The sequence below is a fragment of the Dendrobates tinctorius genome, unplaced genomic scaffold (assembly GCF_039654945.1).
Source record: "Dendrobates tinctorius isolate UK_male_01 unplaced genomic scaffold, ASM3965494v1 ptg000139l, whole genome shotgun sequence".
Taxonomy (NCBI): Eukaryota; Metazoa; Chordata; class Amphibia; order Anura; family Dendrobatidae; genus Dendrobates; species Dendrobates tinctorius.
In genome coordinates this window covers 10720186-10746753 of record NW_027361807.1, presented here as the reverse complement: position 1 = coordinate 10746753, position 26568 = coordinate 10720186, and the positions used below count along the sequence as shown (strand labels likewise).

Below are 26568 nucleotides of genomic sequence, written 5' to 3'. Positions count from 1 at the left end.
GGGCACTAATGCGCTGATGGCAGCCCTGGACTCTGTTTGAGAGGTGGCACATGACACAGGGAATCTTACTTTGGTGCTCTTTAAATTTCTATGCACCCTTAGGCTTTGCAAGAGTTTAACACAGTTGTTAAAAAGGACTTGTCACTTGCTAAAAATTTAGTTAAATAAAGTGTTAATCTCCCTGAGCTACCCATATTCTGCTGCTCTTTTCGGTTTTGCTCTATGTCACTCTATTGAAGAGATAATCACATTTGTTTCTTCTTGACTGCAGTATGTTAAATCTTTTCTTGTATTCCAACTGGGTGTTTCTTCAGTCTTCTCTAGGGCCCTGCGTGCTTTTATGCCTCCCTTCTAGATGCTGTAATTGCCAGCATATAGGAGGGGTGAACGCGTACATGCCTCCAGAGAAGACTGTGAACAAACACCCAGTTGAACTACAAGCAGAGATTCCACATACTGCACTAAAAAAAGTGAATATCTCTGCAATGGAGTGACGGAGTGCAAAATGGAAAAGAACAGAAGAATCAGAACTCATGGATTTTTAAAAAGATATGAATCTCAATTTTTTTTGAGGAAGTGACAGGTACTCATTATGTTTTGCCAGTATTGTTCCTTGAATGACATGACATTGACACAGTGTTGGGTACCTTCCAGTTGAAATATAAAAGTAAAGATGACATATGATGTTCCTAAAAATGTCTCTGTTATCCAGATGAATGCAAAAATTATACAAGCATTTTTAATAACCATCCACAATGCAACATCTACATGAAGTCAACTCCTGAAGATTCAGTTACACACATGTGGATGGATCCAGTTGTGAGTATATATTGAATTCATTGGTGAATCACCTTACTCAGTGATGTCCCCATACTTTCATCTATGTATCCATGTACAGCACCATGGAATCAATGGCGCTATATAAATAAATATTAATAATAATAATAATGTATGAGTTTGTTAGAAAAGCAATGGGAAATCCTTAATTACATTTGTGGTATCAACTGAGATTCCTGAAATTTTGGGCAGTATATTATTTCAAATATACAATATACTGGTATGGATTCTAAATAAATATTAATGTATATTACAATATACTGGTATGGATTCTAAATAAATATTAATGTATAGAACAGTAATTTCCTGAAATGCATTTAAACCTTTGTGCCCTCACCCCATTATATACTTGATTAGAGCACCAGAACCATCATCAATGAAAGAATACAGAACAAAACTAACATCAGTACATGAATACAGCACCAGAACTAACATCATTACATGATTACAGCATCAGAATCAAAATAAATATTAAATATATGAATACATGAACACAGTACCGGAACCAACATTACCACATGAATATAGCACCACAACCAACATCAGTACTTGAATACATCACCGAAACAGCCATCAGTGCATGAATCCATCACCAGAACCATTATAAATTACAAGAATAAGGCACATGAACTAACATTTGTACACAAATACATCCCATAAATGACCATGAGTACATGAATACAGCACTAGAACCAACACTTGTCCATGAATACATCATCAAAACCATCATGAATACATGACTTCAGCACCAGAACACCATCAGTATATGAGTATGGTACCAGAACCAACATTACTGCATGAATACAGCACCAGTTCAGCATTGGTACATGAATACAGCACTGGAACAATCAGCTGTACATGAATGCAGCACCATAACCATTCATCACTACATTAATACAGCACCAGAACCAGCATCAATATAAGGACACAGCACAAGGATCAAAATCAGTATGTGAATATAGCACTAGAAGCAACTTCAGTGCATGAGTATATCACCAAAACCTCTATCAGTACATCAGCAGAACATGAACACATTGAATACATAATCAAAACTAACATCAGTACATGAATACAACAGCTAAACCAACAGTTGTTCATGAACACAGCACTGGAATCAATATAAGTACATGAAAAAAATATATGGGCAAGGCTAGTACTCCTATACTATTAAATTAATGTGCACATACACCATGGCCAATTAGGCATATTCTACAGAATTTTTTTCTCCTTTATAACATTGTCTAATCAAAACACTGCCTTGTCATAGAGAGGAGAAAGCAAACACCCAGAGAGTAGGTCATTGCTGCAGCCTGGCCCCAGTGTATTCTACTGGGATAGGCTCTCCAGCGCTGCTTTTCTCCTGTGTTTCCGCAGTCTAATAGCAGAAAGAGGCATGGTGACTGAAGAGTTTTCAGTACTTAAGTTCCTGAGAAGCAAATATCTGCTGTACTCAATAAATGTGATGCAGAGATCAGTGAGGAGAGCAGGGCTGTTTGTCATTACATGTCTCACACAGAAAAAAGCATGAACTATGCTTTTTTTTTTTTCCTGCATGACACTTCCTGCTTTGTCAACATGATGCAGGGAAAAAGTCAATAGCCCAGGGAAGAATCTCTGCTAACATCCTCTTCATTTTACAGTTGTTGCCAAAAGTATTGACACCCCTTCAATTCTGTCAGATAATACTCAGTTTCTTCCTGAAAATGATTGCAAACACAAATTCTTTTGTATTATTATCTTCATTTAATTGGTCTTAAATGAAAAAACACAAAAATAATTGCCCTAAAGCCAAATTGGATATAATTACACACCAAACATAAAAAAGAGGGTGGTCAAAAGTATTTGCACTGTTCGGAAAATCATGTGATGCTTCTCTAATTTGTGTAATTAACAGCACCTGTAACTTACCTGTGGCACCTAACAGGTGTTGGCAATAACTAAATCACACTTGCAGCCAGTTGACATGGATTAAAGTTGACAACCTCTGTCCTGTGTCCTTGTGTGTACCACATTGAGCATGGAGAAAAGAAAGAAGACCAAAAAACTGTCTGAGGACTTGAGAAACCAAATTGGGAGGAAGCATGAGCAATCTCAAGGCCACAAGTCCATCTCCAAAGACCTGAATGTTGTGAGTTCATTTTCCCCTTCATTACAGAGGCCCGAGGAAAGAAATCCCTCTTCTGGTAAAGAAAGGTAGTGAGCCTGATTATCAAACACCTGAGGCTGATGATGATGACTGGCTGAGTGGAGTTACTGACTGGATATAAGGCTGCCGACGCCCTTCTGCCCTGCGGGTGATTTCTCTGTGGGATCCTTGGAGACCAGTCTGAATTCCTGCTCCTTTAAAGCTAAGTTTGCTGCTCTGCCTTTTGCATTGGTGCTTGACTTTGTTTTGCTTTGTTTTTCTGGATTTCTGCCATTCCCTTCTGGGTGTGCTGAATTCCTTTAGCTCTGTCTTCTGAAAATACCTGAGTGCTGATTTAGTTTTTAAAGCCTAGCTGCTTCAGGGCCTTTTTCATATCAGCTTGTTGGCTTATGTCTTTGATAGGGTTTTGGCAGATTGCAGACAGCAGCCTTCCTGTCCTTTCCTATCTAGGTAGTTTTGGGCCCCGTCTTTGCTCAGTCTATCTTTCTGTCTGTGTTAGTGTTTTCATCTTGCTTCACCGTCATTATATGTTGGGGGCTGCCTATTGCTTTGAGGTCTGCTCTGGGGCAGTTTAGATTTCCCCTTTCTTTCTTTAGGCCTATTAAATTCTCCGGCCGTGATCGAGGGGTCTAGGGCATCGTAGGAACCCCCCACGGCTACTGCTAGTTGTGTTGATAGGTTCAGGGGTCTGCAATCTGATAGTTGCCAACTTCTCTGGTTTTCTGGACTTAGCTTGTATTTCTGCTTTTGCCTCCTACGGTGACTCAATCATAACAGAATCACCCGCCATACCGCAGATCCTAGGGTACTCAATAGCAGGAAAGAATTGTAAAAAAAAAAAAAGTGTGTATATTTTTTCCTCTATATCTCTGAGGCCGTAGGGGGAATTTTTTTTTCTCTCAATGGAGATAAAGCAATTGTCTGATCGTGTGGAGCAGCTCGCTGCGGAAGTGCGGGGAATTTCCGCCTACCTTGCTCATTCACATGCTGCTGAACCAAAGATTCCTACACCTGATGTATTTTTTGGGGATCGGTCTAAATTTTTGAATTTCAAAAATAATTGTAAATTATTTTTTGCCTTGAAGCCTAACTCGTCAGGGAGCTCCGCGCAGCAGGTTAAAATTGTCATCTCTTTGCTGCGTGGCGATCCCCAGGATTGGGCGTTTTCTTTGAAACCAGATGATCCTATTCTGACTAATGTGAACGCATTTTTTCAGGCCTTGGGGTTGTTGTATGATGAACCTAATGCCATTGATCAGGCTGAAAAGACCCTGCTGGCATTGAACCAGGGTCGTGATTCTGCAGAATTGTACTGTCAAAAATTCCGAAAGTGGGCAGTACTTACTACCTGGAATGATAATGCCTTGGCTGCTCTCTTTCGGAAGGGGTTGTCAGAAGCCGTAAAAGATACTATGGTGGGATTTCCTGTTCCCTCTGGTCTTGACGATTCTATGTCATTAGCCATTCAGGTTGATCGGCGTTTGCGCGAACGCAAAGCTGCACGAGAGGTGTAGCCACCTGTTGAACAAATGTCTGAACCTATGCAATGTGATAGTTTTTTCCAGAGAGCAGCGTCAGGAGTTCAGAAGGCGTAATAAGTTGTGTTTTTTCTGTGGAGATGCCTCGCATATTATTTCTGTCTGTCCTAAACGAGAGAAACGCTTTGCACACACGTTTTCTGTTGGGGGTGTTCAACCTAAGTTTCTTCTGGCTATTACTCTGATCTGCTCCCTGTCCACATTTTCCGCCAAGGCTTTTGTGGATTCGGGAGCAGCCTTAAACCTAATGGACTTGGATTTTGCTAAACGTTGTGGATTTCCGATGACACCTCTGCAGACGCCTATCCCTTTGAGGGGGATTGATGCTACTCCTTTGGCTAAAAATAAACCTCAGTTTTGGACCCAGGTGGTCATGTGGGTCGCCCCAGACCATCAAGAAAATTGCAGATTTTTGGTGTTGCATAATCTGCATGATACTATTGTTCTGGGGTTTCCCTGGTTACAAATTCATATTCCAGTTTTGGATTGGAAATCTGTGTCTGTGGTGAGTTGGGGTTGTCGGTGTGCCTTTAGTGAGGCTCCGGTGTTTTCCACCTCTCCTCAGTCGCATGATGTTCCTGATTATTTGGCGGACTTTTATGATGTATTTAGTGAGAATGAGTCTGCGTCTCTGCCTCCTCATAGGAGTTATGACTGTGCAATTGAACTGAGCCCGGGGTGTAAATTTCCCAAGGGTCGGCTCTTCAATTTATCTGTACCCGAGCACGAGGCTATGCGATCCTATATTAAGGAGGCGTTGGAGAAGGGTCATATTAGACCATCCTCGTCACCCTTAGGTGCCGGGTTTTTTTTTTTGTAGCCAAAAAGGATGGATCATTAAGACCTTGTATCCATTATCGTGCCCTCAACAAAATTACTGTTAAATATCAGTATCCGTTACCCCTGATTTCTGATCTATTCTCCAGAGTTAAAGGTGCTTGCTGGTTTACCAAGCTTGACCTCAGGGGGCGTATAATCTTATTCGCATTAAGCATGGGGATGAATGGAAGACGGCGTTTAATACTCCGGAGGGACATTTTGAGTACCTGGTGATGCCTTTTGGGCTCACTAATGCCCCTTCTGTCTTCCAGTGCTTCATGAACGATATTGTCACGCGGCGGCTGCCGCGCACTCCTCCCTTTGCCTCCCTCCGGCCGCAGCTTACCCGCTCGCCGGTGGCCTCCTCGCCTCAGCGCCGGCTGCCGCGGGCTTCTCCGCGGTCTCTCCCGGCTCCTCTTCTCCGTCCGGCGATCGCCTCCGTCCGGTCTTCTGGACCGCGCCAGGTGCGCGCTCCCGCCCCTCCTCCTCGGCGGGCGTGCGCACACACTATGCCCGGGCACACGCGCGCCTCCTCCTCCTCCTGAGGACGCGCGCCTTCCTCTCCTCCACTAGGAGGTCACGACCCGGAGGGCCTCCTACTTCCCCTATATCAGGCCGCCTCTTCCTGCTGGCGGTGCCTGATTATCACTGCTCTTCCTTAGTGATTCTGGCCGCTCTCTATGTACGCCCCTGCGTCATGTCCGTCCGTTGCTCATTCGCCTCTTCCATTATCCTCTCTCCTAGGCTCGGTCGTGTCCCGTCCAGCCCTGTTCCCACCTGTCCGGTGTCTCCAAGCCGTGCCCGTCTGTCCTGTGTCTCCAAGCTGTGCCCGTCTGTCCTGTGTCTCCAAGCCGTGCCCACCTGTCCTGTGTCTCCAAGCCGGACCCGTCAGTCCTGCGTCCCCAACTCGGATCTACCTGTCTGTCTGTCGATACATCCCCTGGGTACCAGCTGCCGTGGTAATAGTTACCCGCGGGCTTGCCCCAAACACTCCCTGTATAGGGGCTGGTCCACCTGGTCAGCTCGCCCCCGGGAGGTTCGTTGCCACGGTCTAGCGGGTCCACCCCAGGAGTACCTCACAGAATAATCAGGCCATGGATCCCGCTGGTACCCCGACCCCGACCCAAAAGGAACTTTTGTTCCTTCGTGAGAATCAGGGGAGGATCATGTCGTTCCTCAAATCAATGGAGTCCCGACTTTCGTCTTTGCAAACCTCTGATCCGGGGATTGCCTCCCAAATCTCCGGCTTACAGCAGGAACTTGCCCAGCAGCGCGACACCTAGGCCCATATTTTGAACTATATAGCCTCAGTAGATAACCGCTTACTAGCTCTACAGACGGCGGCCGCTGTCCCTGCGCCTGTGGCAGTTCCTCATTCCTCCCCCCGGTTGGCCAAACCCCCACGCTATAGCGGAGATCCCAAACTCTGTCGGGGGTTCATTAACCAGTGCCAATTGCATTTCGAGTTGGCACCCCTACAGTATCCTTCCGACCGGGCCAAGGTGGCCTTTATGATATCCCACTTAGAGGGTGAGGCACTGGCTTGGGTAAATCCCTTGTGGGAGCGTGATGACCCGATAGTCTCCCAGCTCGTGACCTTCTTGGAGACATTTCGTAAGGTCTTTGATGAGCCCGGCTGTCTGGTCTCCGCCACCGAGTCCTTATTTTGCCTTCGCCAGGGTACTCTCTCTGTGGGACAGTACGCCATCCAGTTCCGTACGTTGTCCTCTGAGCTTGGATGGAACAATGAGGCTCTGGTGGGGGCTTTTTGGCGTGGCTTGTCGGCCCGAATCAAAGACGAGTTGGCAGGCAGGGATACACCTACGTCTTTGGAGGATCTCATCTGGCTGGCAACGCGAATTGATCTGCGTTTCCGGGAGCGTTCCTGCGAGGTCGCCAGGGAGAGAAGGCCCACTCGTTTTTCTCCTCCGACACGCAGTCCTCCCCGCTCGCGGCCTTCCACCTCGGCATCAGCCCCTGAACCCATGCAAGTAGACCGACTCAGGCCCGCGGAGCTACGCCGCCAGGAGAGACTCACTCATGGTCTTTGTCTCTATTGTGGCAGCGCCTCCCATCTCCTGCGTTCCTGCCCTGTGAGGCCGGGAAACTCCTCCACCTAGGACAGGTAAGAGAGGCCTCCCTAGGTGCCTTTGATACCTCTCTACCCTTGACCCTTCCTGTTTTGTTTATCCAGGGTTCCAAACGTTTTTCGGAGATAGCCTATATTGACTCAGGTGCTGCTGGAAATTTTATCCAACTCGAGGCGGTGAAGAGATTGGGGATCCCTGTCAGGTCCTTGGAGGTTCCCCGGCAGTTAGCCTCAGCCAACAGCATTCCCTTGCGTGAGACCGTTACACTGGTCACTGAAGAGCTGGAATTACAGATCGGGGTCCTGCACCGTGAGAAAATAGCCTTCTTCGTGCTGCCGTCTCTATCCCACACCTTGCTCCTGGGTCTTCCGTGGTTGAGGATGCATGAACCTGTCCTGGATTGGCGGTCCGGAGACATTCTTCGCTGGGGCCGCTTCTGCCAGACTAGATGTCTTCGTCCAGTACAACACCTCAAATGCTCGTCTCCTGTCTCGGGCCCTGCGGATTTGCCCTCGGCCTACTGGGCCTTTGCGGATGTCTTTGATAAGAAGGAGGCAGAGACTCTTCCACCACACCGGCAATATGATTGCCCTATCGAGCTTGTTCCCGGCTCGACTCCGCCCCGGGGGGCGAATCTATCCGTTGAGTCCACTCGAGTCCCAGGCCATGACTGAATATGTACAGGAGAATTTGGCCAGAGGCTTCATCCGGAAGTCATCTTCTCCCGCTGGAGCTTGCTTCTTTTTTGTCAAGAAGAAGGACGGGTCTCTCCGCCCCTGTATTGACTATCGAGGTCTTAACCAGATTACCATCAAGAACAGATATCCTCTACCTCTCATCCCCGAGTTGTTCGACTGGCTACGAGGGGAGCAAATCTTTTCTAAATTGGATCTCCGTGGAGCCTACAATCTCATCCGTATTCACTCCGGAGATGAATGGAAGACCGCCTTCAACACCAGGGATGGACACTACGAGTATCTCGTCATGCCCTTCGGGTTGTGCAATGCTCCCGCAGTCTTTCAGGAATTTGTGAACGACATTTTCCGAGACCTTCTGTACTCCTGTGTGGTCGTGTATCTTGATGATATCCTGGTCTTCTCTCCCGATCTGTCCACCCACAGAAGAGATGTCCGCCGAGTACTGTTCCGATTGAGGGAGAATCGCCTGTACGCCAAATTGGAGAAGTGCGCCTTTGAACAGTCTTCCCTTCCATTTCTAGGCTATATCATCTCCGACTCTGGCCTGCGTATGGATCCGGAGAAGGTGTCTGCCGTGCTTAACTGGCCACGTCCACAAGGGGTGAAAGCCATTCAGCGATTTCTCGGCTTCGCAAATTACTATCGGCAGTTCATCCCTCATTTTTCCTCATTGGCTGGCTCTATTTCGTCTTTGATCCGCAAAGGAGCCAACCCGCACGTCTGGACCCCTGAAGCAGAGGAAGCCTTCCTTTCTCTGAAACGAGCATTTGCCACGGCTCCCGTACTCCATCGTCCTGAGGTCAACAAACCGTTCGTCCTTGAAGTGGATGCATCAGCAACTGGAGCTGGAGCGGTTTTGTCTCAAAAGTCTTCCTCTGGTAGGCTCGTTACGTGCGGTTTCTTTTCCAAATCCTTCTCCACCCCAGAGCGGAATTATTCCATCGGAGACCGAGAACTGCTTGCCATCAAGTTAGCTCTAGAGGAGTGGAGATACTTATTGGAGGGCGCCGCACATCCCTTCACAATCTTCACAGACCATAAAAATCTAGCTTACCTTCGGTCTGCACAGAGACTCAACCCACGGCAGGCCAGGTGGTCTCTGTTCTTTGGTCGATTCGATTTTGATCTGCATTTTCGTCCAGGTAACAAGAACCTCAAAGCTGACGCCTTGTCCAGGTCCTCTCTTTCCGCAGATGTCGAAGAGGAACCCGCGCATATCTTGGATCCATCCCGGCTCATCACGGTGGCACCGCTTTCTCTTCTCTCACCCCCACCTGGCAAGACTTTTGTGCCGGAGAAGGACCGAAGACGAATCCTACACTGGGGACATACTTCCAAGCTACTACTGGTGGCCGACTCTTCCCCAGGATGTCCGGGATTTCGTCGCCTCCTGTCTCTCCTGTGCCAAGATCAAGGTGCCTAGGCAGCTGCCTTCTGGTCTTCTACACCCGCTTCCAGTACCCTCGTCTCCTTGGCAACACATTGCCATGGACTTTATTACGGATCTGCCCCAGTCTGCCAACTGTACTGTCGTCCTAGTGGTGGTAGATAGGTTTTCTAAGATGGCACACGTCATCCCTCTTTCCGGCTTGCCATCGGCCCCAGCCTTGGCGAAGATTTTCGTTCAGCACATCTTCTGTCTTCATGGACTGCCCCAACATATTGTTTCAGACAGAGGAGTCCAATTCACCTCTCGCTTCTGGAGAGCCCTATGCAGATCGATGGATGTCACTCTCGACTTTTCCTCATCTTACCACCCACAGTCCAACGGTCAGGCAGAACGGATGAATCAGAGTTTGGTGAACTACCTCTGGCATTTTTCTAATGTCCACCAGAATGACTGGGCTGAACTACTCCCGTGGGCTGAGTTCGCCTATAATAACCACGTCATTGAGTCTTCTGGCAAGTCCCCTTTCTTTGTCGTCTACGGGCAACATCCTGGTGTACCTCTACCAGTTCCTCCTGCCTCGGGTGTACCGGCGACTGATCTTCTGACCGGTGAATTCTCCAGGATCTGGCAGGAGACCAAGGCCGCTCTCGAGTTGGTACGTAACAGGATTAAGAAACACGCAGACAAAAGGCGCCTGGATGCCCCGCCATATCACCCAGGTGATAAAGTTTGGCTAGCCTCCAAGTTTATTCGCCTCAAAATCCCTTCCCATAAACTGGGTCCCCGCTATATTGGACCTTTTGAGGTCTTGTCCCGTATTAATGATGTCTCCTACAAACTACGGCTTCCCGCCTCTCTCCGCATCCCTAATGCTTTTCATGTGTCTTTGCTAAAACCAGTCATCTTCAATCGTTTCCTTTCTAAGGCCCCTCACTCGCCTCCGCCTGTCTCCGCAGACGATGTATTTGAGGTTAAAGATATTTTGGCCATGAGGAGGCAAAAGGGGAGAACTTTTTTTTTTGGTTGATTGGAAGGGCTTTGGCCCCGAGGAGAGGTCCTGGGAGCCCCAGGAGAACATCCAGGCTCCTCGAATCTTGGCTAAATTTTTTTCTGGACTGCGGAGGGGGGCGCGTAAGGAGGGGGGTACTGTCACGCGGTGGCTGCCGCGCACTCCTCCCTTTGCCTCCCCCCGGCCGCAGCTTACCCGCTCGCCGGTGGCCTCCTCGCCTCGGCGCCGGCTGCCACGGGATTCTCCGCGGTCTCTCCCGGCTCCTCTTCTCCGTCCGGCGATCGCCTCCGTCCGGTCTTCTGGACCGCGCCGGGTGCGCGCTCCCGCCCCTCCTCCTCGGCGGGCGCGCGCACACACTATGCCTGGGCACACGCGCGCCTCCTCCTCCTCCTGAGGACGCGCGCCTTCCTCTCCTCCACTAGGAGGTCACGACCCGGAGGGCCTCCTACTTCCCCTATATCAGGCCACCTCTTCCTGCTGGCGGTGCCTGATTATCACTGCGCTTCCTAAGTGATTATGGCCGCTCTCTATGTACGCCCCTGCATCCTGTCCGTCCGTTGCTCATTCGCCTCTTCCATTATCCTCTCTCCTAGGCTCGGGAGGTCCGTGGTCGTGTCCCGTCCAGCCCTGTTCCCACCTGTCCGGTGTCTCCAAGCCGTGCCCGTCTGTCTTGTGTCTCCAAGCCGTGCCCGTCTGTCTTGTGTCTCCAAGCCGTGCCCGTCTGTCCTGTGTCTCCAAGCCGTGCCCACCTGTCCTGTGTCTCCAAGCCGGACCCGTCAGTCCTGCGTCCCCAACTCGGATCTACCTGTCTGTCTGTCGATACATCCCCTGGGTACCAGCTGCCGTGGTAATAGTTACCCGCGGGCTTGCCCCAAACACTCCCTGTATAGGGGGTGGTCCACCTGGGCCCCCCCCCGGGGAGGTTCATTGCCACGGTCTAGCGGGTCCACCCCAGGAGTACCTCACAGATATTTTCCGAGATTTTGTCGATACATTTTTGATTATCTATCTGGATGATATTTTGATCTTCTCCAAGGATTGGGATTCTCATGTGGAACATATTCGGACTGTGTTCCGGATCTTGAGGGAGAATTCCCTGTATGTCAAAGGATCTAAATGCCTTTTTGGAGTACAGATAATTTCTTTTTTGGGATTTATTTTATCCCCGTCAACTATTGAAATGGACCCGGCCAAGGTACAGGCCATTTACGATTGGGTTCAGCCCACTTCTTTGAAGGCCCTCCAGAAGTTTTTGGGTTTTGCTAATTTTTATCGGAAATTTATAGCAAAATTTTCTAGTATTGCCAAGCCATTGACTGATTTGACTAAGAAGGGTGCTGATGTGTTAAATTGGTCTCCAGAGGCTGTTTCTTCCTTTCAGGAGCTGAAGCGAAGATTCACCTCCGCCCCGGTTTTGCGGCAACCTGATGTCTCACTTCCATTCCAGGTAGAGGTGGATGCTTCTGAGATTGGTGCAGGAGCTGTTTTGTCCCAAAAGGATCCTGTAACATCTAAAATGAATCCCTGTCCTTTCTTTTCCCGAAAGTTCTCTCCATCTGAACGTAACTATGATGTGGGGAATAGGGAACTGTTGGCCATGAAATGGGCATTTGAGGAGTGGAGACATTGGTTGGAGGGAGCTAAGCATCAAGTCGTGGTCCTCACTGACCACAAGAATTTGATTTACCTAGAGTTGGCTAAGCGCTTGAACCCTAGACAGGCTAGGTGGGCCTTGTTTTTTACACGTTTTGATTTTGTGGTTTCTTTTCTTCCTGGAGCGAAGAATGTCAAGGCAGACGCTCTCTCTAGGAGCTTCTTTGCTGATTCTCCTGTGGTGACCAAGCCTGCTACCATCTTAGGCGAAGGGGTAGTTCTTTCTGCCATCTCGCCCGATTTGAGACGTGCTCTGGAAGAGTTCCAGGAGGACAAACCTGAGCGTTGTCCCAGTGGAAAGTTGTATGTTCCTGACCAGTGGAAGAAGAGAGCGATGTCTGAAGTTCATTGCTCTGCTTTGGCTGGTCATCCAGGTATTTTTGGTACTAGAGATCTGGTGAGTCGTTTATTTTTGGTGGCCCTCCTTGTCTCGTGATGTCAGGAATTTTGTGCAGTCCTGTGGGACGTGCTCCCGGTCTAAATCGTGTTCTCGCTCTAGTGGGTTGTTGATGCCTTTGCCTGTCCCCAAGAGGCCATGGACCCATATTTCAATGGATTTCATCTCTGATATGCCTGTCTCTCAAAGGATGACTGTTATTTGGGTGATTTGTGATAGGTTCTCTAAGATGGTTCATCTTGTACCACTCCCTAAGTTGCCGTCTTCTTCTGAGTTGGTGCCCCTGTTTTTACAACAGGTGGTTCGTTTGCACGGGATTCCTGAGAACATTGTATCTGACAGAGGAGTCCAGTTTGTGTCTAGATTTTGGAGAACTTTCTGTTCCAGGCTGGGAATTCAGTTGTCCTTCTCCTCTGCTTTTCACCCTCAGACCAATGGGCAGACGGAGAGAACAAACCAGACCTTGGAGTCATATTTGAGATGTTTTATTTCTGCTGATCAGGATGATTGGGTTTCATTTTTGCCCTTGGCCGAATTTGCTTTAAATAATAGAGCTAGTTCTGCCACTTTGATGTCACCTTTTTTTTGTAACTTTGGGTTTCATCCTCGATTTTCTTCAGGGCAGGTGGAGCCCTCTGCCTGCCCAGGTGTTGACACTGTGGTGGAGAGAATGCACCAGATCTGGGACCAAGTGGTGGATAAGTTATCTCTCTCCCAGGAAATGGCCCAGCGGTTTTCCAAACGACATAGGACCATTGGTCCCCAGTTTAAGGTTGGTGATATGGTGTGGTTATCATCAAAAAATATTGCTATGAAGGTGGCTTCTCCTAAGTTTAAGCCTAGATTTATTGGACCTTACAAGATTGTGGAGATTATTAATCCGGTCTCTTTTCGTTTGGCTCTTCCTGTCACATTTAAAATCCATAATGTGTTCCATAAATCTTTGTTGAAGAGGTTTGTTGAACCTGTTGTTCCGAGGGGGGCACCTCCAGACCCTGTATTGGTTGAAGGTAACATGGAATTTGAGGTAGAGAAAGTATTTGGTTAAGTGGAAGGGTTATGGTCAGGAGGATAATTCCTGGGTCTCTGCCTCTGATATTCATGCCAAAAGATTGGTGCGTGCCTTTCATCGGGCTCACCCTGATCGCCCTGGTGGCGTAGTTGAGGGTTTGGTAACCCCTCCTCAAGGGGGAGGTACTGTTGTGAGTTCATTTTCCCCTTCATTACTGAGGCCTGAGGAACTCCCTCTTCTGGTAAAGAAAGGTAGTGAGCCTGATTATCAAACACCTGAGGCTGATGATGATGACTGGCTGAGTGGAGTTACTGACTGGATATAAGGCTGCCGACGCCCTTCTGCCCTGCGGGTGATTTCTCTGTGGGATCCTTGGAGACCAGTCTGAATTCCTGCTCCTCTAAAGCTAAGTTTGCTGCTCTGCCTTTTGCATTGGTGCTTGACTTTGTTTTTCTGGATTTCTGCCATTCCCTGCTGGGTGTGCTGAATTCCTTTACCTCTGTCTTCTGAAAATACCTGAGTGCTGATTTAGTTTTTGAAGCCTAGCTGCTTCAGGGCCTTTTTCATATCAGCTTGTTGGCTTATGTCTTTGATAGGGTTTTGGCAGATTGCAGACAGCAGCCTTCCTGTCCTTTCCTATCTAGGTAGTTTTGGGCCCCGTCTTTGCTCAGTCTATCTTTCTGTCTGTGTTAGTGTTTTCATCTTGCTTCATCGTCATTATATGTTGGGGGCTGCCTATTGCTTTGGGGTCTGCTCTGGGGCAGTTTAGATTTCCCCTTTCTTTCTTTAGGCCTATTTAATTCTCCGGCCGTGATCGAGGGGTCTAGGGCATTGTAGGAACCCCTCACGGCTACTGCTAGTTGTGTTGATAGGTTCAGGGGTCTGCAATCTGATAGTTGCCAACTTCTCTGGTTTTCTGGACTTAGCTTGTATTTCTGCTTTTGCCTCCTACGGTGACTCAATCATAACACCTGAATGTTCCTGTGTCTACCGTGCGCAGTGTCATCAAGAAGTTTAAAGCCCATGGCACTGTGGCTAACCTCCCTAGATGTGGACAGAAAAGAAAAATTGACAAGAGATTTGAACTCATGATTGTGCGGATGTTGGATAAAGAACCTCGACTAAAATCCAAACAAGTTCAAGCTGCCCTGCAGTCCGAGGGTACAACAGTGTCAACCCGTACTATTCGTCGGCATCTGAATGAAAAGGGACTGTATGGTAGGAGACCCAGGAAGACCCCACTTCTTACCCCGAGACATAAAAAAGCCTGGCTGGAGTTTGCCAAAACTTACCTGAAAAAGCCTAAAACGTTTTGGAAGAATGTTCTCTGGTCAGATGAGTCAAAAGTAGAGCTTTTTGGGCAAAGGCATCAACATAGAGTTTACAGGAGAAAAAAAGGCATTCAAAGAAAAGAACATGGTCCCTACAGTCAAACATGGCGGAGGTTCCTCGATGTTTTGGGGTTGCTTTGCTGCCTCTGGCACTGGACTGCTTGACCGTGTGCATGGCATTATGAAGTCTGAAGACTACGAACAAATTTTGCAGCATAATGTAGGGCCCAGTGTGAGAAAGCTGGGTCTCCCTCAGAGGTCATGGGTCTTCCAGCAGGACAATGACCCAAAACACACTTCAAAAAGCACTAGAAAATGGTTTGAGAGAAAGCACTGGAGACTTCTAAGGTGGCCAGCAATGAGTCCAGACCTGAATCCCATAGAACACCTGTGGAGAGATCTAAAAATGGCAGTTTGGAGAAGGCACCCTTCAAATATCAGGGACCTGGAGCAGTTTGCCAAAGAAGAATGGTCTAAAATTCCAGCAGAGCATTGTAAGAAACTCATTGATGATTACTGGAAGCGGTTGGTCGCAGTTATTTTGGCTAAAGGTTGTGCAACCAAGTATTAGTCTGAGGGTGCCAATACTTTTGTCTGGCCCATTTTGGGAGTTTTGTGTGAAATGATCAATGTTTTGCTTTTTGGTTCATTCTCTTTTGTGTTTTTTCATTTAAGACAAATTAAATGAAGATAATAATACCAAAGAATTTGTGTTTGCAATCATTTTCAAGAAGAAACTGAGTATTATCTGACAGAATTGCAGGGGTGTTAATACTTTTGGCCACAACTGTAGTTTGTAAGCTTAGATTCTAATTTATGCTAATATCAGAGCAAAGGAGATGAGAAATTAAGAAACTAAACACTGTTTTATTCAGCTTTGTAACCACTATTTCATGATGGGGCCAGTTTAACATGCTCAAACTGGTGAAAGGTCTTCTTTAATATGCAAGAGCAATATTCTAGTGAGTAGTCATTTACTGTAATTTCCACTAGATGGCACCAAAAACAGTTTAAAAGAGGTCTAACAGTCTAATAGGAACTAAAGCGTACTAACTAAACTTTCCAAGAGATTTTTCGTATTTCACAAGAACTTTAATTGTCTGGAGATTGGTGGGGGTCCAGATCCTGAGAGCACCACCAATCATTCAATCGACCCGCAAACCATGAACAGTGTGCAGCTCAGAGACAGAAGTGCACTTGGACCCACACCCTTCCGCATGTAATTCATGGGCCTGCCAAATATGAAAAAAGTCCTGAAAGAATTTACCCCCCTATTATGTAATTGCGGTGCTGTAATATTATTCACTTTTTCATGCTATTTTGTATTTCAGGTAAATCCAAACTCATTTGTCGATTATATGCATTACAACATGCAAAACTGTCATGACGATCATGTAAATGGCACAGTTCATTCTTCCAAAGCCCCACAAAGAATTGGTAAATATAAATGCAAAATGTTGTTTACTAACTATTTTGCCAATGATGCCACAATAATATGGAAAATTATAAAGATATTTATTTACATAGCTGTAATTAGAAAAAAAACAGCCCAATAAAGAGTCTGAAAAATTTTCTTCTACATACATGCAGGGGCATGGAAAAAGCGGTGTAGAAGATGTCCCAGGTGCATCGTAAATGGGGAGGAGGCACCAGCAGGTCTTTGTTTAGGCAAACAATGCATCTTACACTTGGTTATGAAAAACATAGCTATGGCAAATCTTTCAACACATAGTTGAGAATGAGTCTAGCAATGAGGTGACGAGGAACACGCTCTCTGGCTTCTTCGTTCATGCCCAGCTAGATGGCTAAGGTAAATGGCCAAGCTGGTGAACTCAATGATGGGCCTCAATGGTGACTCTTTATGATATTGGATGGTATTTAACAGCCACAAGCTCCCATGTGTGACGCTAACAGGCTCGGAATGGCCCATAGGGTAACAGGGGAATCCCCCGGGGGGCCCCTATGCAGATCTGGGGCCCCAATCCCAATGTATGGGCAATACTTGGCATAATTCACTTGATTCAATCTGTATAGGAAAAAAAGAATCTGATCATTCATTAACCAAACTACCCAGGTTATTATTATATAGATAAAAGGGTAAATTTGTGAACGAGGGTAGTGTAATATTTGTATGCAGGTGAAAAGGGGGCCCCCAATGTTACTAGTGGGCCCTTGGCACCCCAGTCCGACACTGCACCCTAGGTACTTCTCACGGCCAAGCTATGAGTCAGAATAGTCAAGGAGTCAAAAGTTAGTTAGTTTTAGGATCATGATTGTTTCCCCTTACTTGTTTGCTTGGTAATAACATTTTATCCTTTATAAGCAGGTAAGAGAAAGCTACGTCTCTTTGAATATCTCCATGAGGCTTTGTCTGACCCTGAAATGGTCAACTGCATCCAGTGGGTGGATGAAGAAAATGGTGTCTTCCAATTTGTCTCCAAAAACAAAGAGAAACTAGCAGAGGTCTGGGGTAAGAAAAAGGGAAACCGTAAAATCATGACTTATCAGAAAATGGCCAGAGCTTTGCGGAATTATGGCAGAACTGGGGAAATTAGTAAAGTCAGAAGAAAGCTGACATACCAGTTCAGTGAGCTGGTTTTACAGAGACTGTCCCATGGCACAGGGTCAGGAAAAGACGCTGTGTACTGCCAGTATGCCCAACCGGTCATGGAGTACTGGAGCAGCCATCAGTGCTGGGAATTTAATAAGTATGCTTACGGCAATTACAGCTATCAGTACACATAAAAACATTGTCTATTGCAATCCTGAAAAACATTGCCTAATTCATCATGAACTGTAAAAATAGCTCAGCTTCTGAAATTTATGTGATGTCAAATCCTATATTGTCTCTTGGCACCATATGTCGAAAAGATATATAATGTATATAAATTTGGACATAAATCTTGTGGATTTTTGATTTTTTATGTACATGTTTGCACTGTTTATTTTAATGAGGGGAAGCAAGGCAGTCGCAATATTGTTAAAAATGTATCAACTCAATAATGGAGTTATTTGCTCTAAAATTATTTGTACACATACAACACTATAGACCTGATATGGCAAACTTATAAATCAGAAGACAAGTGCATCATACGAACAACATTATTACTGTGGATCTCTTACCGTTTCTAATTGTGATTCCAACAGTAGCGAGATTTTCTATCAGGACCATATTGGAAAATCAGTCATTATACATATTGTAACCATTTATTTAGCTAACTTATACTGTATAACTCCATTAATCCTACAGCATTTTATAGACACTAACATCGCTGTTTCCATTGGTGCTCACAATGACATAACATGACAATAGCAATTCGCTAGGATTAAGACTAATTTATTAATATTGCAGTCTATATTTTTGTGTATATAAGTGCTGGGTATGGGAAAACACCATTGCTGAGATCTTAAACCCTTAACGTCCAATGACGGACACAGTCCGTCATGGCCGGGTGTCAGCTCCCCCAGGATGTACTGTGTCCTTCATGCACTTAAACTATCACTGCGCCGACAGTTGTCTGTGACAGCTGAGAGGCACGGGAAGAGGTGCAGGGACCCATACCGTCAGTTCCCACATACTAAAAACTTCTGTGACGCACTTGTGGGTTCAAAGTGCTCACCACACATCTAGATAAGTTCCTTGGGGGGTCTAGTTTCCAAAATGGGGTCATTTAATGGGGGGTTTCCACTGTTTCGGGACCTCAGGGGCTCTCCAAATGTGACATGGCGTCCAATCTCAATTCCAGCCAATTTTTCTGTTGAAAAAGTCAAACGGTGCTCCTTCTCTACCAAGCTCTGCCATGCGCCCAAACAGTGGTTTAGCCCCACATATGGGGTATCAGCATACTCAGGACAAATTGCACAACAACTTTTGAGGTCCAATTTCTCCTGTTACCCTTGGAAAATTGGGGGCGAAAAGATCATTTTGGGGGAAAAAAATGATTTTTTATTTTCACGGCTCTATGTTATTAACTTCTGTGAAGCACTTGAGGGTTCAAAGTGCTCACCACACATCTAGATAAGTTTCTTGGTGGTCTAGTTTCCAAAATGTGGTAACTTATAAGGGGTTTCCACTGTTTAGGTACATCAGGGGCTCTCCAAATGCAACATGGCGTCCGCTCTCGTTTCCAGCCAACTTTACATTCAAAATCTCAAGCAGTGCTCCTTCCCTTCTGAGCCCTGCCGTGAGCCTAAAGAGTGGTCTTCCTCCACACATGGGGTATTGGTGTACTCAGGAGAAGTTGCATAGCAAATATTGTTGTTAATTTTCTCCTGATACCCTTGACAAAATAAAAAAAAATGTGAAAAAAAGTTAAATGTTCCTTTTTTCTTTCCACAGGGTTAATAAACTTTTAGAATGTGGTTTTGAACACCTTGAGGGGTATAGTTTTTAAAATGGTGTCACTTTGGGTATTATTGACTCCTCAAAGTGACTTCAGATGTGACGTGGTCCCTAAAAATGGTTTTGTAAATTTTGTTGGAAAAATGAGAAATCGCTGGTCAAATTTTAAGCCTTATAACATCCTAACAAAAGAAAGTATGTTTCAAAAATTGTGCTGAAGTAAAGTAGACATGTGGGAAATGTTATTTATTAACTATTTTGTGTGACATAACACTCTGATTTAGGGGCATAAAAATTAAATTTTGAAAATTGTGAGATTTTCTAATTTTTTGCCAAATTTACATTTTTTTCACAAATAAACAGAAGAAATTTGGAAGAAATTTTACCACTATCATAAAGCATAATATGTCATGATAAAACTTTCTCAGAATCAGTGGGATCCATTGAAGCATTCCAGAGTTATAACCACATAAAGTGACAGTGGTCAGATTTCAAAATTAAGGCCTGGTCATTAACCTACAATGTGGTTGGTCCTTAAGGGGTAAAAGAAGATGTATCACCAAGCCAAAAGTGACTAGTTGTTGCTCTTATTTTATTCCCACTACTCCCCTTAGTATAACATTAGCAGAAAATATAACAGCAGGCAGATATCTCTGAAAGCAATATTGCAGATTAAAAAATAAATAAATAATGAAAAAATAAATGAATTAATCAAAATACTGAGGATTACAGCATAAAATAGGAGCACTTTTCAACTGGTGACACGTCCTCTTTAAAGGGTTTGTCAGGGTATATATAATACCAGTAAAAAGTTTGCACACACCTGTTCATGTGATGGCTTTCCTTATTTTTTTGGGAATGTGCACATTGTAGATCCAGACTGAACAGCAAATCAAGAAGGAACAAATAGGAGTAAATGAACTTGTGTGAAACAAACCAGAATAAATGTTAAACCTTACATTCCTCATAGTACTCCTCTTTTACTATGATGACAACTTCACACACCCATGGCATTCTCTCAAGCAGCAGCATCAAATTTTCACCCAAAGTGACTTTACAACAGTCTTGAAGGAGTTCCCAGAGGCGAGAGCACCTGTGGTCCAACTCATCCAACTCATTCCATACCATCTCAGGTGGGTTGAGATTGGGAGCTTGCAGAGGCTGTGTCATCTGATCCAGCCCTCAATCCTTCTCTTTCCAGGTTACATAGCCTTTAAATAGCCTGTCAATATTTTCTTGGATCATTGTCCTGTTGCAACAATATGATGGTCCTATTAGGTGCAAACCAGATGGAATGACTTGTCATTCATGAATGCTGTGCAGATATGGTGAGGTAAATGCGCCTGACATCTAGAATAAAATACCAACAGTGTCATCAGCAAAGCAATACCACTCCATCACATCTCCACCTCACCCAAGGGTGTAACAATCACAAGGCACCACTGTGACAGAGCATGTGCTTGGGTGGCGCACTGACGCTTAAACTGGATGTGTGTCCTTGGATGCACATACAGCTGAAGTGTATTGCAGCGCAGGGGGACCCGATGGGTCTGTGCTCTGCAATACACTCTTTGCCATCCAATCAAAAGCCAGCAGCATGCATGTGACTTGGGGTACATGGCAGTCACTAGAGATGAGCGAACTTGTTCTGAAAATGTTCGCCTATCTCAAATTCGGCACGAACATAGCACATTCGAATTCGTGTTCGGTTCCCCGAGCATTTTTCCTCAAAGTCAGTAATTTTGGTCACAGTTCGGTAAATGATTGCGTTTCCACTAATGCTTTTGTTAGGACTTTGGCTAGGATAGTGGTTCTGTATTATAAAGGGGGGGGGGACACGTTTGATGAGGCGAGGGGGTGTGTATAGGTCAGAGGAGCGACGTAGTATAATTTATTTTTAATTAACTTAATGTGTGTACATTCCGGCTGCCAATCAGGACGCAGAAACCATCCACAACATCCAGACACAAGGGCTTCTGTCATTGGCTCCTGAAGTCACATGCCCCTCTCTACAGGTCTATAAAAAGTGGACATGTTGTATTGCTGGCCCCATTTTTTCAGTGTAACAGAGCAGAGAGGCTGTTCCTGCTGCAAGTTGTCATATACAGTGGGTACGGAAAGTATTCAGACCCCTTTAAATTTTTCACTCTTTGTTTCATTGCAGCCATTTGGTAAATTGAAAAAAGTTCATTTTTTTCTCATTAATGTACACTAAGCACTCAATCTTGACTGGAAAAAAAAACAGAAATGTAGAAATTTTTGCAAATTTATTAAAAAAGTAAAACTGAAATATCACATTGTCTAAGTATTCAGACCCTTTGCTCAGCATTGAGTAGAAGCAACTCATTTGAGCTAGTACAGCCACGAGTCTTCTTGGGAATGATGCAACAAGTCTTTCACACATGGATTTGGGGATCCTCTGCCATTCTTCCTTGCAGATCCTCTCTAGATCCGTTAGGTTGGATGGTGAATGTTGGTGGACCGCCTTTTTCAGGTCTCTCCAGAGGTGCTCAATTGGGTTAAGGTCAGGGCTCTGGCTGGACCAGTGAAGAAAGGTCACAGAGTTGTTCTGAAGCCACTCCTTTGTTATTTTAGCTGTGTGCTTAGGGTCATTGTCTTGTTGCAAGGTGAACCTTTGGCCAAGTCTGAAGTCCAGAGCACTCTGGAAGAGGTTTTCATCCAGGATATCTCTGTACTTTGCCTCATTCATATTTCCTTCAATTGCAACCAGTCGTCCTGTCCCTGCAGCTGAAAAACGCCCCATAGCATGATGCTGCCATCACCATGTTTCACTGTTGGGATTGTATTGTGTAGGTGATGCGCAGTGCCTGGTTTTCTCAACACATATCATTAGAATTATCACCAAAAAATTCTATCTTCCTCTCATCAGACCAAGAAATCTTATTTCCCATAACCTGGAAGTCCATCATGTGTTTTTTAGCAAACTTTATGTGGGCTTTCATATGTCTGGCGCTGAGGAGAGGCTTCCGTTGGGCCACTCTGCCATAAAGGCCCAACTGGTGGAGCGCTGTTGTGATAGTTGATTTTGTGGAACTTTCTCCCATCTCCCTACTGCATCTCTGGAGCTCGGCCAAAGTGATCTTTGGGTTCCTCTTTACCTCTCTTACCAAGGCTCTTCTCCCATGATTGCTCAGTTTGGCTGGACAGCCTGGTCTAGGAAGACATCTGGTGGTCCCAAATGTCTTCCATTTAAGGATTATGGTGGCTACTGTGCTCTTAGGAACCTTGAGTACTACAGAAATTATTTTGTAATCTTGGCCAGATCTGTGTCTTGCCACAATTCTGTCTCTGAGCTTCTTGGCCAGTTCCTTTGACCTCAATGATTCTTATTTGGTCTGACATGCACTGTGAGCTGTGAGGTCTTATATAGACAGGTGTGTGCCTTTACAAATCAAGTCCTATCAGTTTAGTTAAACACAGCTGGACTCCAATGAAGGAGTAGAACCATCTCAAGGAGGATCACATGGAAATGGACAGCATGTGACTTAAATATGAGTGTCTGAACAAAGGTTCTGAATACTTATGACCATGTGGTCTGTCTGCTACTCCTCATTGCTGGTGACGTATCCCCAAATCCTGGCCCTCCTCAACACATCCCCACACTCATTTCTAACATCCTGCCACGATCCTCTACACGTTTTCACAACCACGATAACCTCATATCTATTCATCCAGCCCCCACTCCCCCGGTCCTCTTACCTGGCGTCTTATGTAACGCACGCTCTGTCTGCAATAAGCTGTCGTTTATCCATGACCTCTTTATCACCAACAAATGCTCCTTCCTTGCCATCACTGAAATCTGGCTCACTCCTTCTGACACAGCCTCTCCAGCTGCGCTTTCCTATGGCGGATTCCATCTCTCTCACACCCCTCGCCCCACTAACAAACGTGGTGGAGGAGTTGGCTTGCTCCTGTCTGATACCTGCTCCTTTACCCCAATTCAACTTCCACCCTCCTCTACTCTTCCCTCGTTCGAGGTGCACTCCATCCGCATCTATTCCCCCTCCAACCTCCAACTGGCTGTCATCTACCGCCCCCCAGAACTAGCCATCTCCACCTTTCTCGACCACTTCACCACCTGGCTACTCCATTTCCTCTCTGCTGACATCCCCACCATCATCGTGGAAGACTTCAACATCCCCATTGACACTTCCACTTCAGCTGCCTCTAAACTTTTATCACTGACTGCCTCCTTTGGCCTCACTCAATGGTCCTCTGTGGCCACTCACAAAGATGGTCACACGCTGGACCTTATCTTCACCCATCTCTGTTCCCTCACTAATCTCACTAACTCACCCCTCCCCCTGTCCGACTGCAACCTACTGACATTCTCTTCCCTCTCCTCTCCGACTGCGCAACCCCTGCTCCACAAACTTGCTCACCCTCGCAGAAATCTCAAACACCTTTTATAACACCACAATAACAGCACTTGATTCGGCTGCCCCCCTCATGCAGAGAAAAACTCTTACAATCAACAGGCAGCCCTGGCTGACCAGCCTGACCAAAGAACTGAAACGGGTTTCCAGGGCAGCTGAGCGGAGATGGAAGAGAACCCGTTCTACCGAGCACTTCAACGCATACAAGCAGTCCCTTGCCAGCTTCAAGTACACGCTCTCAGCCGCAAAACAAACTTACTTTGCGTCCCTGATATCCTCACTGTCTCACAACCCTAAACAGCTTTTCAACGCTTTCAACTCTCTACTCCGTCCCACAACACCTTCTCCTTCTCCTCTTATTTCTGCTGAAGACTTTGCCTCCTTCTTTAAGCAGAAGATCGATATGATCAGAGAAAGCTTTGGCCCGCAGTCCCCAATGCCCCTCTTAGCCGCTCGGCCCTGTTCTTCCAAAACCAGCTTCTCCACCATGACAGAAGATCAGCTCTCCACCCTCCTGTCAAGATCACACCTCACCACTTGTGCGCTTGACCTGCTCCCGTCCCACCTCATCCCTAACTTTGCCACAGTCTTCATCCCAACTCTAACACACCTCTTCAACCTTTCACTTACAAATGGTGTCTTTCCCTCATCCTTCAAACATGCCTCAATCACACCCATCCTCAAAAAGCCCTCCCTCGACCCATCCTCTGTGTCTAACTATCGCCCGATATCTCTTCTCCCTTACGCCTCAAAACTACTGGAACAGCATGTATATCTTGAACTGTCCTCCCACCTCTCCTCCTGTTCCCTCTTTCACCGGTTACAATCTGGCTTCCGACAGCATCACTCAGCTGAAACTGCCCTAACTACTGTAAAGTCACTAACGACCTACTAACCGCCAAGAGCAAGCGACACTACTCTGTCCTCCTTCTCCTGGACCTGTCTTCTGCCTTCGACAACGTGGACCATTCCCTCCTGCTGTAGATTCTCTCATCTCTTGGCATCACAGACTTGGCCCTATCCTGGATCTCATCATACCTAACAGACCGAATATTTAGTGTCTCCCTCTCACACACCACCTCCTCACCTCGCCCCCTGTCTGTCAGTGTTCCTCAAGGCTCAGTCCTAGGACCCCTACTCTTCTCCATCTACACCTTCTGCCTGGGACAGCTCATAGAATCCCACGGCTTGCAGTACCACCTCTATGCCGATGACACACAGATCTACCTATCTGGACCTGACCTCACCTCCTTACTGACCAAAATCCCACAATGTCTGTCTGCTATTTCAGCCTTCTTTTCTGCTTGCTTTCTCAAACTGAACATGGACAAAACAGAATTCATCATCTTTCCCCCATCTCACTCTAACCCTCCACCAGACCTATCCATCAATGTCAATGGCTGCTCTCTTTCCCCAGTCCCACACGCTCGGTGCCTTGGGGTGATCCTAGACTCTGCCCTCTCTTTCAAACCACATATCCAAGCCCTTGCCTCCTCCTGCCACCTCAAACTCAAAAATGTTTCCCAGATCCGCGCATTCCTCAACCATAAAACCACAAAGACACTAGTGCACACCCTTATCATCTCCCGCCTCGACTACTGCAATCTCCTATTCTCTGGCCTCCCCTCCAGCACTCTGGCACCACTCCAGTCTATCCTACACTCTGCTGCCCGACTAATCCACCTGTCTCCCTGCAATTCCTCTGCCGCCCCCCTATTCGAGGCCCTTCACTGGCTTCCTGTTGTCCAGAGGCTCCAGTTCAAAACCCTAACCGTGACATACAAAGCCATCCACAACCTGTCTCCTCCATACATCTGTAACATGGTCTCCCGGTACCTTCCCACATGCAACCTTCGATCCTCTCAAGATCTCCTTCTCTACTCCCCCCTCATCTCTTCTTCCCACAACCGCATACAAGACTTCTCCCGTCCTTCCCCCATACTCTGGAACGCTCTGCCGCAACACATCAGACTCTCACCAACAACGGAAACCTTCAAGAAGAACCTGAAGACCCACCTGTTCCGACAAGCCTACAGCCTGCAATGATCCTCGGTCTACTGAACCACCGCACAACCAGCTCTACCCTCTCCTAGTGTATCCTCACCCATCCCTGTAGACTGTGAGCCCTTGCAAGCAGGGTCCTCTCTCCTTCTGTACTTGTGTGTCCCTTGTCTTGCATATGCTTATTGTACTTGTCTATATTTCCCTTTTTCCCTTTAAAGCGCCATGGAATAAATGGAGCTGTATAATAATAATAATAATAATAATAATAATAATAATAATAATAATGTGATATTTCAGTTTATCTTTTTTAATAAATTTGCAAAAACTTCTACCTTTCTGTTTTTTTTCAGTCAAGATGGGGTGCAGAGTGTACATTAATGAGAAAATAAAATGAACTTTTTTGCATTTACAAAATGGCTGCAATGAAACAAAGAGCGAAAAATTTTAAAGGGGTCTTCTTTGGAATAAGAATAAACACTTTTCTTGTCCAGTCCTTTCGCCATTTATCAGTTGTCCATATCCGTTGACACGGGCATGTGATGACATCAAATACTACTTCAGAAGACTTTATTGGCTCTATTGGATTATTGTGACATCCAGGTGTAAGCAGGTGCACGGATGCAGTAACGCAGGGAATGCAGAACAAGGTCTAGCACAGTGCGGTTTAATTTAAAACAATAGTGAACTCCTCGCAGGGAGATAACAGTTAATTAACAGTAGAATTATGATATAACACCTCAGTCTTATTATTAAACTTCTCTTATCTTGACTTCTCTGTCCTTAACCACATGCAGTCCGATGAGAGCTGTAATACCGGCTGCGGCTGGCACGGCGTCCTCTGGTGCAACTTGTCAAACAGTCCAGCTTCTGGTGGCAATGGGCGGTCTCCCGTTTTGCCCTTTGAG

General features: G+C 46.1%; 1 protein-coding gene across 2 annotated transcripts in view; it reads left to right on the top strand.

The window, feature by feature from the left end:
• Window positions 1-17848, top strand: part of SPIC (Spi-C transcription factor) — a 52685-nt gene extending 34837 nt beyond the window's left edge. The window contains exons 4-6 of one of the 2 annotated variants that reach the window (XM_073545018.1): window positions 713-819; window positions 16252-16357; window positions 17247-17848. In XM_073545018.1, coding sequence (XP_073401119.1) covers window positions 713-819; window positions 16252-16357; window positions 17247-17665 — 632 coding nt within the window. In that variant the 3' untranslated portion in view covers window positions 17666-17848. Of the gene's footprint in view, window positions 1-712; window positions 820-16251; window positions 16358-17243 lie in introns of both variants that reach the window. The other variant, XM_073545017.1, reaches the window with a different exon arrangement.
• The last annotated feature ends 8720 nt before the right edge of the window (window positions 17849-26568 follow it).